The sequence below is a fragment of the Mus caroli genome, unplaced genomic scaffold, assembly GCF_978045245.1.
Source record: "Mus caroli unplaced genomic scaffold, Mus_caroli_1 scaffold_4, whole genome shotgun sequence".
NCBI lineage: Eukaryota > Metazoa > Chordata > Mammalia > Rodentia > Muridae > Mus > Mus caroli.
The window spans coordinates 92,326,780-92,342,225 of record NW_028227259.1 but is presented as its reverse complement, the minus strand read 5'-3'; the positions used below and the strand labels follow the sequence as shown (position 1 = coordinate 92,342,225).

The 15,446-nt window shown below is 42.5% G+C and overlaps 1 protein-coding gene across 10 annotated transcripts in view; it reads right to left on the bottom strand.

Annotated features, from left to right (window-relative positions):
* Positions 1 to 15,446, bottom strand: part of Rufy3 (RUN and FYVE domain containing 3) — an 86,185-nt gene that overhangs the window by 23,234 nt on the left and 47,505 nt on the right. For all 10 annotated transcript variants that reach the window (XM_085836827.1, XM_085836836.1, XM_085836833.1 and 7 more), the window contains 6 exons: positions 12,827 to 13,000; positions 11,382 to 11,499; positions 10,521 to 10,622; positions 6,098 to 6,221; positions 2,097 to 2,158; positions 1,301 to 1,366 (listed from right to left, as the gene is read on the bottom strand). In XM_085836827.1, the coding sequence (XP_085692953.1) occupies positions 1,301 to 1,366; positions 2,097 to 2,158; positions 6,098 to 6,221; positions 10,521 to 10,622; positions 11,382 to 11,499; positions 12,827 to 13,000 (646 nt within the window). The remainder of the gene's footprint in view (positions 1 to 1,300; positions 1,367 to 2,096; positions 2,159 to 6,097; positions 6,222 to 10,520; positions 10,623 to 11,381; positions 11,500 to 12,826; positions 13,001 to 15,446) is intronic.

Sequence of the window (15,446 nt, the reverse complement as noted above, 5' to 3'; positions counted from 1 at the left end):
CCTCACAGCCAGGCTACCTAGAGCACAATTAGTAGACCATGAGGAGAACTCCGGCAACTGAAGTAAATAAGTCTTCCCTGCCCCCTGCCCGCCTGGGCAGAGTATTGACGGCTTTTGCACTCAGGCTCAGGTTAGTGGGCCTTTTCCTTTCCCACTGGGATGCATCTTTTTCCTTGTGTCCTGATGCAGATGGACCTTTCCCCTCCTCAGCTCCTTGGCAGCTGTCATCATCTGTGGCTGGCCTGCCTGGTGTTTTCCCTTACGTTCTAATAAACTGTGCCTGAGTTTCCTTCTGAGGTTTTATTTTTTTGTAACGTGCATGGGTATTCTGTTGTATGTATGTCTGTGTACCATGTGTGTGCTTGTGCCCACAAAAGCAAGAAGACGGCATCAGAGCCTCTGGGACTTGAGCTACAGATGGTTGTGCGTCCTCATTTGGGTATGGGGAATTGAACCTGAGTCCTCTGGAAGGGCAGTCAGAGCTCAAAACTGCTGAGCCATCTCTCCAGTCCCCAGGCCATCTGAATATTACTTTATCAATGTGACCAAAGACCTACAAAGCATATTGTACCCTGCCTCTGTGCATACAGGAACTTGTAACTGATTATAAGTCAATTAAGAATAGATTTATGCTGAGTGTGGTGGCACACACCCTTAATCCCTGGACTTAGAGGTAGAGGCAAGTAGATCCCCATGAGATCAAAGCCAGCTGAAAGTTCCAGGCCAGTCAAGGGCCACATGGTAAAACCCTGTCTCAAGAGAGAGAAGGGTGGTAGTGGTGGGGGGAATGGCTTTCATAACAGAACTTATGAAAGTTCTATAAGCTACAAACAAGATAATAATTAATCGCTATGTTAATAATTCTTCTAAAATTATTAAGCCGATTTTAACACAAGAATATCAAACTAATCCTGGCAACTTTGAAATACCCGTGGGAGTGAAAGGTAATATATCAATCAGTGTGGAAGTGAGAGACGCAAGGGCACAAACATGGTTAAGGTATTAAAATAGTGGATGCTTTACCCACCACCAGGAATGCAGAAGGTGGCTTAATCCATGGCTACGATGAAGCATACATATCACATGTTCTGTAATCCTTAACTGAATATCTGATTTAATCTCTGGTTACAATCTCCTGATGACCCCTTATTGCCTCCCACGAATTAGCTTGGACTAGTAAACAGGAATGCTCCATGTATTTGGTGAATACTGACTCCACCGGGCCTTAGTACTTTTTATGTTTTATGTTTCCTTTCTCTGTCAATAAACCCCCAATAAAAGAACTTTATTTGTTCTTTACTTCAGATGTCTGTTGAGTTCTTCTACATAGTTCTTCTGGTCTAGAATCGCAGTAATCTGTCCATCCCTGGAGGAAACAACGATGGAGGAAACAGGTAAGATCAAAGTCCGAGACCCCATCCCTCACCCCAGCATCCATAAAGCAGGAAATAGGAATACCAAGACAGCATCCCTGTTCTTATGACAGACTCTTGCTACACAGCCCTGGTTGGACGGGAACTCAGAGACCTGCCTGTGTCTGCCTCTTGAATGGTAGGATTATAGGCATGAACAATCACCCCTGGCTTGTTTTTTTTGGAGAGTACCTTATCTCCCAGGTTCAGCCTGCCAGGGTAGGACATGGGTGTGGCACAGCAACACCCAGTCTGTCTATAGTTTCAAGACCTACTTCAAGCTATGGAGAACTGGCTGGACATGGTGATTTCATACCTTTGGATTCTACTGCTGAGGAGTAGAGGCTGCAGGAAAGCCTCAGGTTCAAGACCAGCTTCATCTACACAGTGAGCCCTAGGACAATCTGGACTATGATATGAGTCTATATCTCAGAAGAGCAAAACAATATCGAGAATTGGACTGATTTTATATCTTTATCATCTCTGCCCCTAAAATACCTAGCAAGAAAAGCATTCACCTGGAAATCCTTCTAACTGTAGGCCCAAAGCAGGTATTTTGTCACGACTTCATTAAAGCTATATAATCAAATATTCTTCTGCCAAATATGCTAAGGCAATATTGTTGAAAGCTACCCATGGACGCATGTTACATCAGAGACAAAAGAAACAATATTTTATACATACCCTTCACTACCTTTACTGCTGTTTCCATCTTTGAGATACATTGAAAAATCTATAACTCCAACCTACAGAGAGAATTTTCAGAAGTTAATACAAAATTTGGTTCTGCTGCCTTCTAGGCACAAAAAGAATCAACCATGATAATCACCTGAAGTTTATAATGAACATTTAAAACTTTACTATGACTATAATGGTAAGGGAGAAATGAGAAGAGTCAAGTAAGTGGTTGAGGGTGTTGCTCACCAGCAGAGCATTCACTAGCAGATAGGAGCTAAGCTGTCACTACCATGCTTGACACACACACACACACACACACACACACACACACACACACACACACCACCGCTATCAAAAGTAACAAAAGGAAAAGAAAGCGAAGACAATTAACAGAATCCTTTGCATAAAGAAAAAAGTTTAAATTTTCTTTATCAGCAATTCTGCTACAAACTTTTTATTTTCTTCTATAAAAACTTTTAAAATTTAGTTACAGAAGTTTTGTTTTTTTTTTTTTAAATAATTTCTCACCGGACGATGGTGGCACACACCTTTAATCCCAGCACTTGGGAGGAAGAGGCAGGCGGATTTCTGAGTTTGAGGCCAGCCTGGTCTACAATGTGAATTCCAGGACAGCCAGGGCTACACAGAGAAACCCTGTCTCGAAAAACAAGCAAACAAAAAATAATAAGTTCTCCCAGCTTGCAAAGCAATGGGTGTCACTACCTTCTCTTCAGCGAGTGTCCTTGTTCTACCCTTGTTCTTGCTTTTCTCCCTTAAGCTTCTCTGCACTTTCCTGTCACATGTCATCTCTGCCCTCCTCCATCTCTATCAGCATGTCTGGTCCCCATTTGTGGTCTCTTATTTAGTTTTATAGTTAAGCAATGTTTAGTCAGAAGCTACACCCATAAAGTCTCACCTACACAATGGCCTAAACCCGAGCTGAGTAAGGACAGCCACAAAGACAAGTCAAAGTGGAGGAGAAAGCCCAGCAGGCCCAGCCGGCCGCACACCGACAACTACGGGCATCTAAAGGTTCCTGAGAAGGCGACATAAATGTCCAGAGAAGAGCACACTGCTCATCATCCGGACCTAAACCTCAGCCCTGAAAACTACACGTACTGATAACACTGAACAGACTGAGCAGGTTATATTTAGGGGCATTTATACCCATGAACACATATACATAAATAAATGTAACAACAATTTAAAAAGGGGAGGTATGAAATTTGAAAGAGATCAAGGACAGGATTGTTGGAAGGTTCAGGGGAGGGAAGGGAAGGGAAGGGGAAATGATGTAATTATACTTTAATCTCAAAAACATAATACAAAGTTATATTACAATCCAAAACAACACCTATTCCTTTGTGTGTTTTACCGAATCAGAGAAACAAAAGCAATTTAAGCTACCCACATTCTTAGCATAATCCCACAAACGACCACTGCTGACATTCTGGTGTCTGTTTCAGCTAAAGGACATCTTCAGTTTTTCAAATAGGCCACTTTATTACACATCTTATTTCTTTTTTTTATTAGATATTTTCTTCATTTACATTTCAAATGCTATCCCAAAGTCCCCTATACCCTCCCCCCACTCTGCTCCCCAACCCACTCACTCCCACTTCCTGGCCCTGGTATTCCCCTGCACTGGGGCATAGAGCCTTCACAGGACCAAGAGTCTCTCCTCCCACTGATGGCCGACTAGGCCATTCTCTGCTATATATGCAGCTAGAGACACAGCTCTGGGGGTACTGGTTAGTTCATATTGTTGTTCCTCCTATAGGGTTGTAGACCTCTTCAGTTCCTTGGTTACTTTCTCTAGCTCCTCCATTGGGGGCCCTGTGTTCTATCCAATAGATGGCTGTGAGCATCCACTTCTGTATTTGTCAGGCACTGGCATAGCCTCACAAGAGAGAACTATGTCAGGGTCCTGTGAGCAAAATCTTGCTGGCATATGCAAAGTGTCTGGGTTTGGTGGTTGTATATGGGATGGATCCGCGGGTGGGGCAGTCTCTGGATGGTCCTTCCTTCCATCTCAGCTCCAAACTTTGTCTCTGTAACTCCTTCCATGGGTATTTTGTTCCCTATTCTAAGAAGGAATAAAGTATCCACACTTTGGTCTTCCTTATTCTTGAGTTTCATGTGTTTTGCAAATTGTATCTTGGGTAGTCTAAGTTTCTGGGCTAATAGCCGCTTATCAGTGAGTGCATATCATGTGTGTTCTTTTGTGTTTGGGTTACCTCACTCAAGATGATGCCCTCCAGATAAAAAAAAAAAAATTGGATATTTTTATTTCTTAAAAAAAAAAATCTGCCAGGTGTGGTGGCACACGCCTTTAATCCCAGCACTCAGGAGGCAGAGGCAGGTGGATTTCTGAGTTCAAGGCCAGCCTGGTCTACAGAGTGAGTTCCAGGACAGCCAGGGCTATACAGAGAAACCCTGTCTCTAGAAACCAAAAAAACAAACAAACAAACAAACAAAAAATCCAAATTGAACACCATCTCCTTTCTCCTTTTCCCCGAGTAAATAAATGGAAGGAGCCCATCACGACTTCCTACACAAGCGGTGAGAAGCAGTCTCAGGGAATTCTTTATTACTGGGCAATTAACTCAAGTGCGGCTCTGATCAGAGTAAACTGAATTTATAAACTCCTTTATTGCTCACAATAGCCCTGTTAGCTACTCTTTTTATCTGTACATATCAAGAAATGGAAAGTACCAAAAAACCAAAACAAACCAACCAACCAAACAAATACCACACCCCCAAACCACCAAAACACAAAAAAATAAACAAAATCCCCTACCTAACTACAAGATATATCCAGGTAGAAAATAAGAAAGACAGACTTTGAAACTAAGTACCTGGGTTTCAGGGAACTATCATGAACTACTCGGCTACCCTGGCTATTAATCTAGAGCCTTATATTAAAGTATAGCCAAGACAAGGATTTGGAAAAAACAAAAATATAACTTTTTTATATTCACACTGAGCTGCAGGAGAAACTTGAAAAATTAAAACTGATCCTATGAAGGATTTATTAATAAACTTGCTTAGGGAATATTAAGTAACAGAACTTATTATCTAAAGAGGCGCTGCCTCCATTACAACTGGAAGAGAGTAATAATCAGGCCTGCTAGAAACAGAGAGAAAGGAAACTCAGTTCTATAACTGAAATTATGTGAAGCCATGTGGAGGAGTTAGGGGACAGACTGAGGAACCCAGAGGGGACAGGGACTCCACAAGAAGACCAGCAAAGTCAACTAACTCTTGGAGGCTCTCAGAGATGAACCACCAATTAAAGAGAATACACATCTGTAGCAGATGTGCAGCTTGGTCTTCATGTGGGTCCCCCAACAATTGGAGCAGGGGCTTACCTGGACTCTGTTGCCTGCCCATTCCACATTGAAGGATAGCCTCTAAGGGGTTCCAGGGAACATCAGAGGGTCAAGTCCCCTGTGTACTTATCAGGTAAAGCATAATTCTGACAGGTGGGCAAGATGTTATTTTGAAAATAGCAACACTGGTGTAGTTAATCAAATAATTCAGGCAATGGCTATGCTATGTAAATCTCACATCTGCCCAAGTGGCCAGACTTACAGCCTCTGAGCTCTATTTAAATTGTTCAAAGTGTCACCTGGGACCAAGATCTGAAGGAAATTTAAGGATGGCAGCATATGTAAATTGTACAAGCCTAGGGCACACACACACACACACACTATATATATATATATATATATATATATATATAAACTGGTAACATTTTCTCTTCAAGGTTGGTTGGTTCCCTTTTGTGTTTAGCCAGAACCAGTTATACAGTACTAAACCTTTTCCTTTATTAATCTTAGGTGTGTAAAGTGGGAAGGCATATTAATTCTATAACATCAAAATGAAGGGAAACCCGTTTATGATGCTCACACAATGCCTTCTAACTCGGTTAGTGTGAGCTAAGCATTCCAGGCAAAGAATAGGGCCTCGAGAGACCCCCGTGGTTCTGTGAGAGTTTCCCATACCTGAGAGTCCAGGTCTTCTCCTTTCATGCAGAAATTGGCATCGATGACATTCAGACCCACCAGGAGACCAGCGATAATAGCTCCTTCTTCTTCCATCATGAGGGCATTGGCTTCATAGAACTCACTGCAATAGAAAGGCACAGAGCACTGTTATAGTGAGACCTCAACACTCGAATGGGACCCGAGGCAAAGACAAACCTCCCATCACATCGTCAAGTATGGGCGTGTCTGAGAATACTTTTATATAAGTAGATATTTTCGGCAACGGGCACATGAGTAAATCCTTTACTGGGAGCTACTATTGTTGAGGGGAGTATACAGACTCTGCTGACTCGTCTGTGCTCATGCTGCACAATGGGACAACGTGGCAAGCTTCCATGTGTCCTTTTGAGGCCAGCCTGGTGTACAGAGTGAGTTCCAGGACAGCCTGAGCTATACAGAGAAACCCTGTCTCGAAAAACCAAAAAAAAAAAAAAAAAAAAAAAAAAATTAATTTCTTTTCTTTCTTTTAAAGAATTTTTTTATGTATGTGAGTACACTGTAGCTGTCTTCAGACAGTACCAGAAGAGGGCATCAGATCCCATTACAGATGGTTGTGAGTCACCATGTGGTTCCTGGGAATTGAACTCAGGACCTCTGAAAGAGCCATCAGTGCTCTTAACCTCTGACCCATCTCTCCAGCCCCTCTCCCCATTTTTCTTTAAATATATATATATATATATATATTTTTTTTTTTTTTTTTTTTTCCCAAGACAGGGTTTCTCTGTGTAGCCCTGGCTGTCCTGGAACTCACTTTGTAGACCAGGCTGGCCTCGAAATCAGAAATCCGCCTGCCTCTGCCTCCCCAGTGCTGGGATTAAAGGCGTGCGCCACCACACCCGGCTTAAATATATTTTAAAGCACATTTCTTTAATGAATACCTTAAATACAAATTGTTATATATGTGTTTTATATATACATAGATACATACACACTCACCAATAGAGGGAGAGCAGAGGAGAGGAGAGGAGAGGAGAGGAGAGGAGAGGAGAGGAGAGGAGAGGAGGGGAGGGGAGGAGAGAGAGGGAGAGAAGAGGAGAGAGAGAGAATGAACGAGGCTCTGCTCGAGATTAAGCCCAGATATTTATGAATGTTTTATGAATGCTAAGCAAGTCCTCTATCCCCAAGCCACACCCAGCCCTACATCTGCCTACCAAATAACATGTACAATAAATAGCCTGAAGACGATCTCAGAATTTTAAGAATCATTTCCTTTAGTATTTAGGTAAAATTGGTTATCATTGTAAAACAGAAAATAAAAGAAATACATATGAAACTTTTCTTTTTTTTTTTTTGGTTTTACGAGACAGGGTTTCTCTGTATAGCCCTGGCTGTCCTGGAGCTCACTTTGTAGACCAGGCTGGCCTCGAACTCAGAAATCCGCCTGCCTCTGCCTCCCGAGTGCTGGGATTAAAGGCGTGCGCCACCACGCCCGGCTCATATGAAACTTTTCAATTCCATCTACCAGTGACTTAAAGTGTTTGATAACTTATGAAACATATATGCCTTTGTAATATATGTCATATCATATATACAATGATGTCATTATAACTAACAAAAGAGCATTTATGCCATTATAATTAACTTGAAAACAGTTTCTGGCTTAAAAATATCTGTTTCAACATATAATTTCCTATAATTTCATTTACATTGGTTTTATAGTATCCCATTGTACTATATATTTAGTTAGCAAAAACTCTCTTCCCTTCACCAGTCCCTCTCTGGAACAGGGTGACTGGGGCTTTTACCACCACAGATCCCAGAACAAAAGAGCAAAGCAAATCCACTAAGTATCTAGAAGATTCTGAATGGGTAGAAAGTCTTCAGAAGACCACCACAGTAGTCAAATTCACCTATACTATCCAAAGTGTCACTGTATAGTCTAATAATTACACTTCTTAGCATTCGGTCAAAGAAGCTTCATCCACACGGAAAACCTACACAGGATGCTGACAGCAGCTTTATTTAAAAAACAAACAAACTGGAAGCAACTTATAAAGAATAGAATATTATGTGGCACTAAAATGAATTAGTAAGCCATGAAAAACCCTGGAAGGGGGGCTGGTGAGATGGCTCAGCGGGTAAGAGCACTGACTGCCTTTCTGAAGGTCTGGAGTTCAAATCCCAGTAACCACATGGTGGCTCACAAACCACCCGTAATGAGACCTTATGCCCTCTTCTGGGGCATCTGAAGACAGCTACAGTGTACATATAAAAAATAGATAAATTTAAAAAAAAAAAGGAAAAAAAAACCCTGGAAGAACCTTAAGTGTATATGACTAAGTGAAAAGGCTGTACATTTACTTAGGGTTCTAACTACCTGATATTCTGGAAAAGGCAAAGCCAAGGAGACAGGAAAATGATTGCTAGTTACCTAGAGTTGAATGAGAGAGGCATAAATATGTGGACTCAAGAACATCAGAGCAGGGACACAGTTTCATAATTCACAGAATGTATAGCACAAAAGTGTGTGTGTGTGTGTGTGTGTGTGTGAATGATGCGGAGTAGAGGATATAAGTGGTGGCGCACGCCTTTAATCCAAGCACTCGGGAGGCAGAGGCAGGCGGATTTCTGAGTTCAAGGCCAGCCTGGTCTACAAAGTGAGTTCCAGGACAGCCAGGGCTAAACAGAGAAACCCTGTCTCGAAAAACCAAAAAAAAAAAAAAAAAAAAAAAAAAAGAACTCGTTCTTGGTACCCTGTACTCTGTTACTATTTATCTATAACTTCTCTAAACAGTCTACTGAAATGCTTCTACAGTCAGCCTGGCCTAAAATACTAAGCTCCAGGCTAACAGGGAGGGCTACACAGTAAGATCTTGTCTCAAGATACAAACAAACAAAACAAAAAACCCAAAACCAAAAAGGGTTTCCTAGTTTGGTCATGGCATCTCACAATCCTAATCTTAGGACTTGGGAGGCACCAACAGGAAGACTACATTGTACAATCAGTCTACATGGTGAGTTCTAGGTTAGACTGAACACACACAGACACAGAGACATCAAGACACACACAGACAGACACAGACAGACACAGACAGACAGACAGACAGACAGACAGACAGACAGACACACACACACACACACACACACACACACACACACACACACACAATTTGTTTTGAGACAAATTCTTATGCTGTCCAGGTTGGCCTTGAACTAGTTAGGCAGCTGAAGGTGACTTTGAATTCTTCCTTCCCTTGCAGAAGTCTAGCTTATGTTCTGCAATCACGGGCATGCCCCCACCATATTCAGCCACCAAATGTACTTTCACCAAGAGAACACACTCATTAAACTACCTCAGGCCTTTCTACTTAGTTCTTACTCCTCTACTTACTAGAACCGACTCTTCTCTAACAGGCAGGAAGGAAAAGTTCTGTGCGTGTCTCTGAGCTTTATGTAAATGCAACAAAACAAGTATTTTTATGACTGATTAGTTTGTCTAACATTATACTCAATAGGATTAATCCATGTTGCTATATATAGCTGTTACATCATACATACATACTACAATTTACTTATCTAGTCTATTGTAAATAGACACACATACACAGACAAACATTGTGTTGGAGCTTGCTATATGGATCAGGCTGGCCTTGAACTCAGACATCCTCTTTTCTCTACCTCTGAAGTACTAGGATTAAAGGTGTGTGCCACCACTGCCTGGCAAAAGAGATGTTTGTAATAATCATTATTATACAAATACCTTATATACCTGTTCATCAAAGAGTTCTACTGGCAGGCATCGTGGTGCTTGCTTTTAATACCAGCACCACTATGCCTGCCACTATGAGAGGTAGAGGCAGATGGCTCTAGAAGTTTGAGGCCAGCCTGGTATACAGAGTAGGGTCTAGGACAGCTAGAGCTACACAGAAAAATTCTGTTTCAAAAACCAAAAACCAAAACCAAACATCTTCACTCTATGGGTTGCATTTAATTCTTAATATTATGGTTGTATGTATGTTACATACATATGTATGTATGCGTGTTATATAATGTATGGTTGTACTGTAATGTATGAACAAAGCTTTGCTATGTACCCTAGGTAACTTATGATCTACATGACTTTTTTTAATGGTACATATGAATGTCAACTTCTTGTGTTGGGTCTGTACACAGGCTGTGGTGTTGTTAGCCTTCCTTTTTTTCTGGTGGTGCTAAGTGTTGGCCTGACCTACACAGGACCATATGTGGTCACAGTCATAGATAACATAATTGTATAAAACACCCTTTTGGACCTAGGAGTGAGTGTGAGATGTGGTACAGAGAACTGATGAAACTGTCACGCACTGAGTGTTTCTGACCTACAAAAGTTCATGTTTCTTTGGTCTGACTTTGTATGACATCAGCAGGACACATCACGAAGAGAGTTCACCTCAGTTCATACCTGAGCAGTTCCTTCTTATTGATCAAGGCTTTCATGTACTCAGAAAGCTTCTTCTGCATCAACGCCAGCCGAAGCCAGGCTCTTCCTCTGCCAACTGGTGTCCTGCAAGACACAGAAACCAAATGGCCCAGGGCACGGGTAAAAGTGGCAGGGCTGGGGGCAGCACGGGACAGACTCATGATCCTGCCAATGGTTTTACAGTGTAAACAAAGGCCCTACTCGAGATCCCCACCTGTTCTTGCCCAAGTGACTGTGGGACAGTCGTTAGACTTGGGTATCTGGGACAAATACTCTAGTGTTTGCACTAGTAAGTAAGTGTGCCATGTCTAAAGACCAGAACACTCTTTAGCCCGCCTGGAAATGTGCCGCCAGTTTAGTATTTGCTGAAGTCAAAGTTTAGAGTGGAATATGTAAGATATTCTTAAGGACACAGGCAGTGCAAGCTTCCATTCAGTTAACATTAAACCAACTTCCTGTGGAGGCTAATCCCTACTTTTTTTCCTTCAAATTTGAAGGCAGGCCTTATGTTTCTGAGGCTCACTTAATCTTGGCTCGAAAATTCCATGGAATGCAGCTGTTTTCCCCAAATTGAGCCAGGCATCACATCTCCTGAGGTCAGACTTCTTAAGGCTTGCTGATTCTCACTTGAATTTGTAATAAAAAGGAGATGTCTGGTATTTTTAACACAAAGATAAACTCTCTGTAAGTCTCCTTCAGGAGCACACATTTCCTAAAAGAATGCAGGCTGGTCCCTTGGTGTTTACACACAACAGCATTACAAATCTGGACTGTTATAGAAATGTGCCCAGTATCGTGAGCACCATTCTTCAAGGAGAGAATGAGAAGTTAACCAAGACGTACTTGAGTCCTGGGAGGTCTTTTACACTCGCTGTTATCTCTGCAGCTTCTGGAACAAGCTTCTCCACCAGCTCTAGAGGCCCCCAGAAGGATTTATTTTGTCCAAGAAAAGTTTTCTTGGCTAAGGCAACAAAACGAAACAGTATTTTAATTTTCATTACAACCTAACTACTCCTCTGCTACATATACATAAAAGTGCTTGTATATTGTTCTTGCAGGCTGGAGATGGCTCAGTGAATAGTGTTTGCCACACAAGCGGGGCCAGAGTTTGGAACCCTTAAACTACATAAAAGCCAGATGGGTGTGGTGGCTGCCCCATGATCCCAGTAGGAGGACTAAGACAGGGAATCCTTGGGCAAGCTAGCCGAGTCTGTGAGCTACAGGTTCAGCCAAAACCCCTTATATGGAGAAAGAAAATGATATTCAACATCAGTCTTTGGCCTTCACACTCTCCCATACATGTATGTATCCAAATATACAGATAGTTTGTATTTTATGCAGATAGCACATAATACAAACACATGTAAAAATTATGGTTTCTTAATACATAAAATTTTTACAAAAAAAAAAAAATCTGTTTTTCCAAAACTCAGTTCTCCCTTTTTAAAGAAGAATTTGTGATTAGGGCTAAAGATGGTTTAGCAGTTAAAAGTTTTGGCTGCTCTTCCAGAAGACTCAGGTTCAAATCCCAGCACCCACATGGCAGCCTATTAACTATAGTTTGAGGAGATTTGGTATCCTTTTCTGGCCCTCATGGCCACCAGGCACAAACATAGTGCATGGGTCCACATGTAGGCAGAACATCCATGCACATAAAAATAAAATTAAGTTAGAAAAGAATTTTTGATCTAGCCCTAAAGTAATATTTAATGAGTTAGTACTTAAAAACCATGTAGTATTAGTTTAGAAAATAACCCAATGAAAGCTGAGTACTGCAAAGGGAAGGGAAGAACCAGGCGACTGAGATGGAGGCCTGCCCTGGAACTGGGGACGGCACCTGTTCTGCTCCAACCTGTGCCCTGGGCAGTAACTACTTCATTCTAGGCAGGCCTATTTCCTTGTCAAACGGATGGTTTGCTTAATGACGTCCTTCTAACACTAGCATCAAAAGACAACTGTACTTTTATGTGCTACAAGTCCTGTAAGTCAGTTAAAATTCTGTGCCTATATGGGTTACATTCCACTATTTTTTTTTTTTTTAAGACAGGGTCTCTTACTATGTAGCCCTGTCTAGCATGAAACCTGCTCTATAGACAGGCTAGTCTGACCCCACAGAAACCTGCCTGCCCCTGCCTCCTGAGTGCTGGGATTAAAGGTGTGGGCTACCATGCCAAGCCCATTAACACTATTCATCCAAAATTTTTACTCTTTGCCTCCATGGAAACGGCTTCTTTCCTGCACAGCACTTCTAAGGACTGGCTGCACACTGCAGCGAGCCCACAGCCCACCTTTCAAGCCATGTTTCAGGCAGTGTTCCATCACCACGAAAAACTGCTGGAGAGGTGCGTAGTCAGAGTCCAGGGTCCGTCCCAGGTTCAGAGCCGATTCAATCAAGCCCTTGATGCTCAGCTTTGCCATGTTCATCAGGTTCATGCGTTCGTTAGCCATGAGATAATTAGGATCTGCAGGGAGGAGAATGAACTTCCTTAGCGGGAGAGCACACAGTCAAACAGTGTAAGTTTACGTACTGTCTGCACGGATGGCATACAAGCAGGGGAGCAAGACTGCTGGTGACTGCCATGAACCAACGACGTGGCAAAGTATTTTTGGTGTATTGTTCCTGGCCATGTACTTGCTGTAGAAAAAGATGTTAGCTTCCATTATTAATCCTCTTGAGAGCAAAATTGAATTACTTTATCAACCTATCATAAGCTTTCAATGTATCTGAGATGATCTACCGATCTGAGCCTCAGCCAGGCTCAGCAGCCATTCCCACTCCCCTCTGTTTGACAGTGTGTGGAGAGCCAGGGCGGGGGCAAGGATGAAGTGCTTATACACTGCAAGTGTACGGCTTACTTTATTGGTACCAATACCAACCAATTCTGTGCTTGTTAGTTTTTATGTCTGTTTGATAAGTCTGGAGGCAACTCAGAGGAGGGACTCTCTACTGAGAAACTGCCTCCATAAGACTGGGCTGTATGGCAACCCAGGAGAACATTATCTTAGCGACTCACTGGGGAGGGCCCCGCCCCCCGCCCCCCGCCCACTGTGGGTGGCACCAACAGGACTAGTGTGATACTGGGAGCTGTAAGAAAGCAGGCCGAGCAACTGTGAGGAGCAAGCAAGCAGGCAACATCTCTGCAAGGCCCCTGCATCTGCTCCTGCCTGGCTGGTTTGAATTCTTGCCTTGGCTCCCTCAATGGACTCTGATTAAGCACATGTAAATAATCCCTTTCCCCGTCAAGCTGTTTTTGGTCAGTGTGTTTCAGAGCAGCAATAGTAACCCTAACTAAGGCAATCACTATTAGTTCATAATAAGTCACTGGTATAAAGTGGCATAAGAAATTTAACTCCCACGTTTTTAACACTCAGCACACAAAGTCTGGCTCTCAGTACTGTTTGAGAAGAGGGGCTCAGGACCATATTCTCTGTGACAAAACACAAAAGATCCAGGTACTGCACAGGTACCTCTTACATGCAATCCTTTCTTTTTTCTTCTCTCCTGGGACAAGGTTTCACTAGAAGTAATAGCAATCCTTAGCCTCAGCCTCCAGAGTGCTGGGAGTATAGTCATGGACCAGCAACTATATCCACTTGTGGTCTTAACTTCTAATGAGCTATGTGTCTGGTCTGCAGCCCAGTGACCAAGGACTGAACTAGAGTCCAGAATACCTTTGTTCTTGACTCACCACAGTCAGCGTACACATGAACTGATGGTACGGATGCTGCTGACCCTCCAGGCCTAACAAGGTTCTCAAGGCCCCCACTATCTCACTACTGTTGCCAAGGTATTTCCCCTTCTCTTTAGTTGATTTGTTTCTATGTGAGGAAGTGCTTCGTTTGTATATGAATACTTCACATGCATGCTGTGCCTATGGAGGCCAGGGAGTGTCAGACCACCTGGAACTGTAGTTACTGGGAACCGCCATGAGTATGCTGGGGAGAGAGTGCAGGTCCCCCCGAGAGCAGCAAGTGCTCTTAACTGGTGCCAGTCTGTTTCCTCTTCTCTTTAGGTGACAGAGCAGGGACATAACTGTGCTGTGGTCCCAAGTTCTATAATCCAGAAAGGAAAGATGTGGCCTGGATTTACCAGGAAAGCTGTGTGTGTGCAGTGCTGGGTGTGTGCACTGCACTCCCAAGCATCAGCACATAGCACATTTGTGAAAATAAAGTAAAAGCTGCCCAGAGATCAGGAAGAGCAAAGATCTGCTCAAACTACACTGAAAATAGACAACACAAAACAGGCTACTTAGTCATACAATATTTTCATTTATATCTACCTTTATATTTAAGTCAATAAAGCAAAAATGACCAAATCCTAAACTAACATATATTAACTTTAGAGATTAAGAGATTTATGACCCTAACCATGAAAATCTTGATTTACTGTAGTGCTCTCTTAGCTAACATTGTAATTGCCTGATCAAGTAATTTTTAGAGATAGCATCTCATTATGTAGCCCAGGCTAGTCTTGAATTCACTATATTTATGCCCCTGTTTCCTGAGTAGCCAAGATAACAGATGCCCGCCTGTGCATTACTTGGCTTAGGTAATATTTTAGAGAAAAACAATCTGTGAAAGTTGAAGATGAACTATACTCCTGTCCTTGCACACTGACAAATGTTTTGAGGCTTTTTTTCTCTTTTTTATGTACAGGGATGTTGTGCACGCATGAGTGTCTGTGTACCATATGGGTCTATGTGTGTCCCTGGTGTCCAAAGAGGCCAGAAGAGGGCATGAGATCCCCTGGAATTGGAGTTACAGATGGCCCTGAGCTGCCATGTAGGTTCTGGGAATTGAACCTGAGTCCCCTGGGAAAGCAGTCAGTGCTCAGCCATCATCTCTCCAGCCCCAGATGAATCTCCTTATTCACTGTAGATCAGCTTGTCAAGGACAGAGACACCAGTA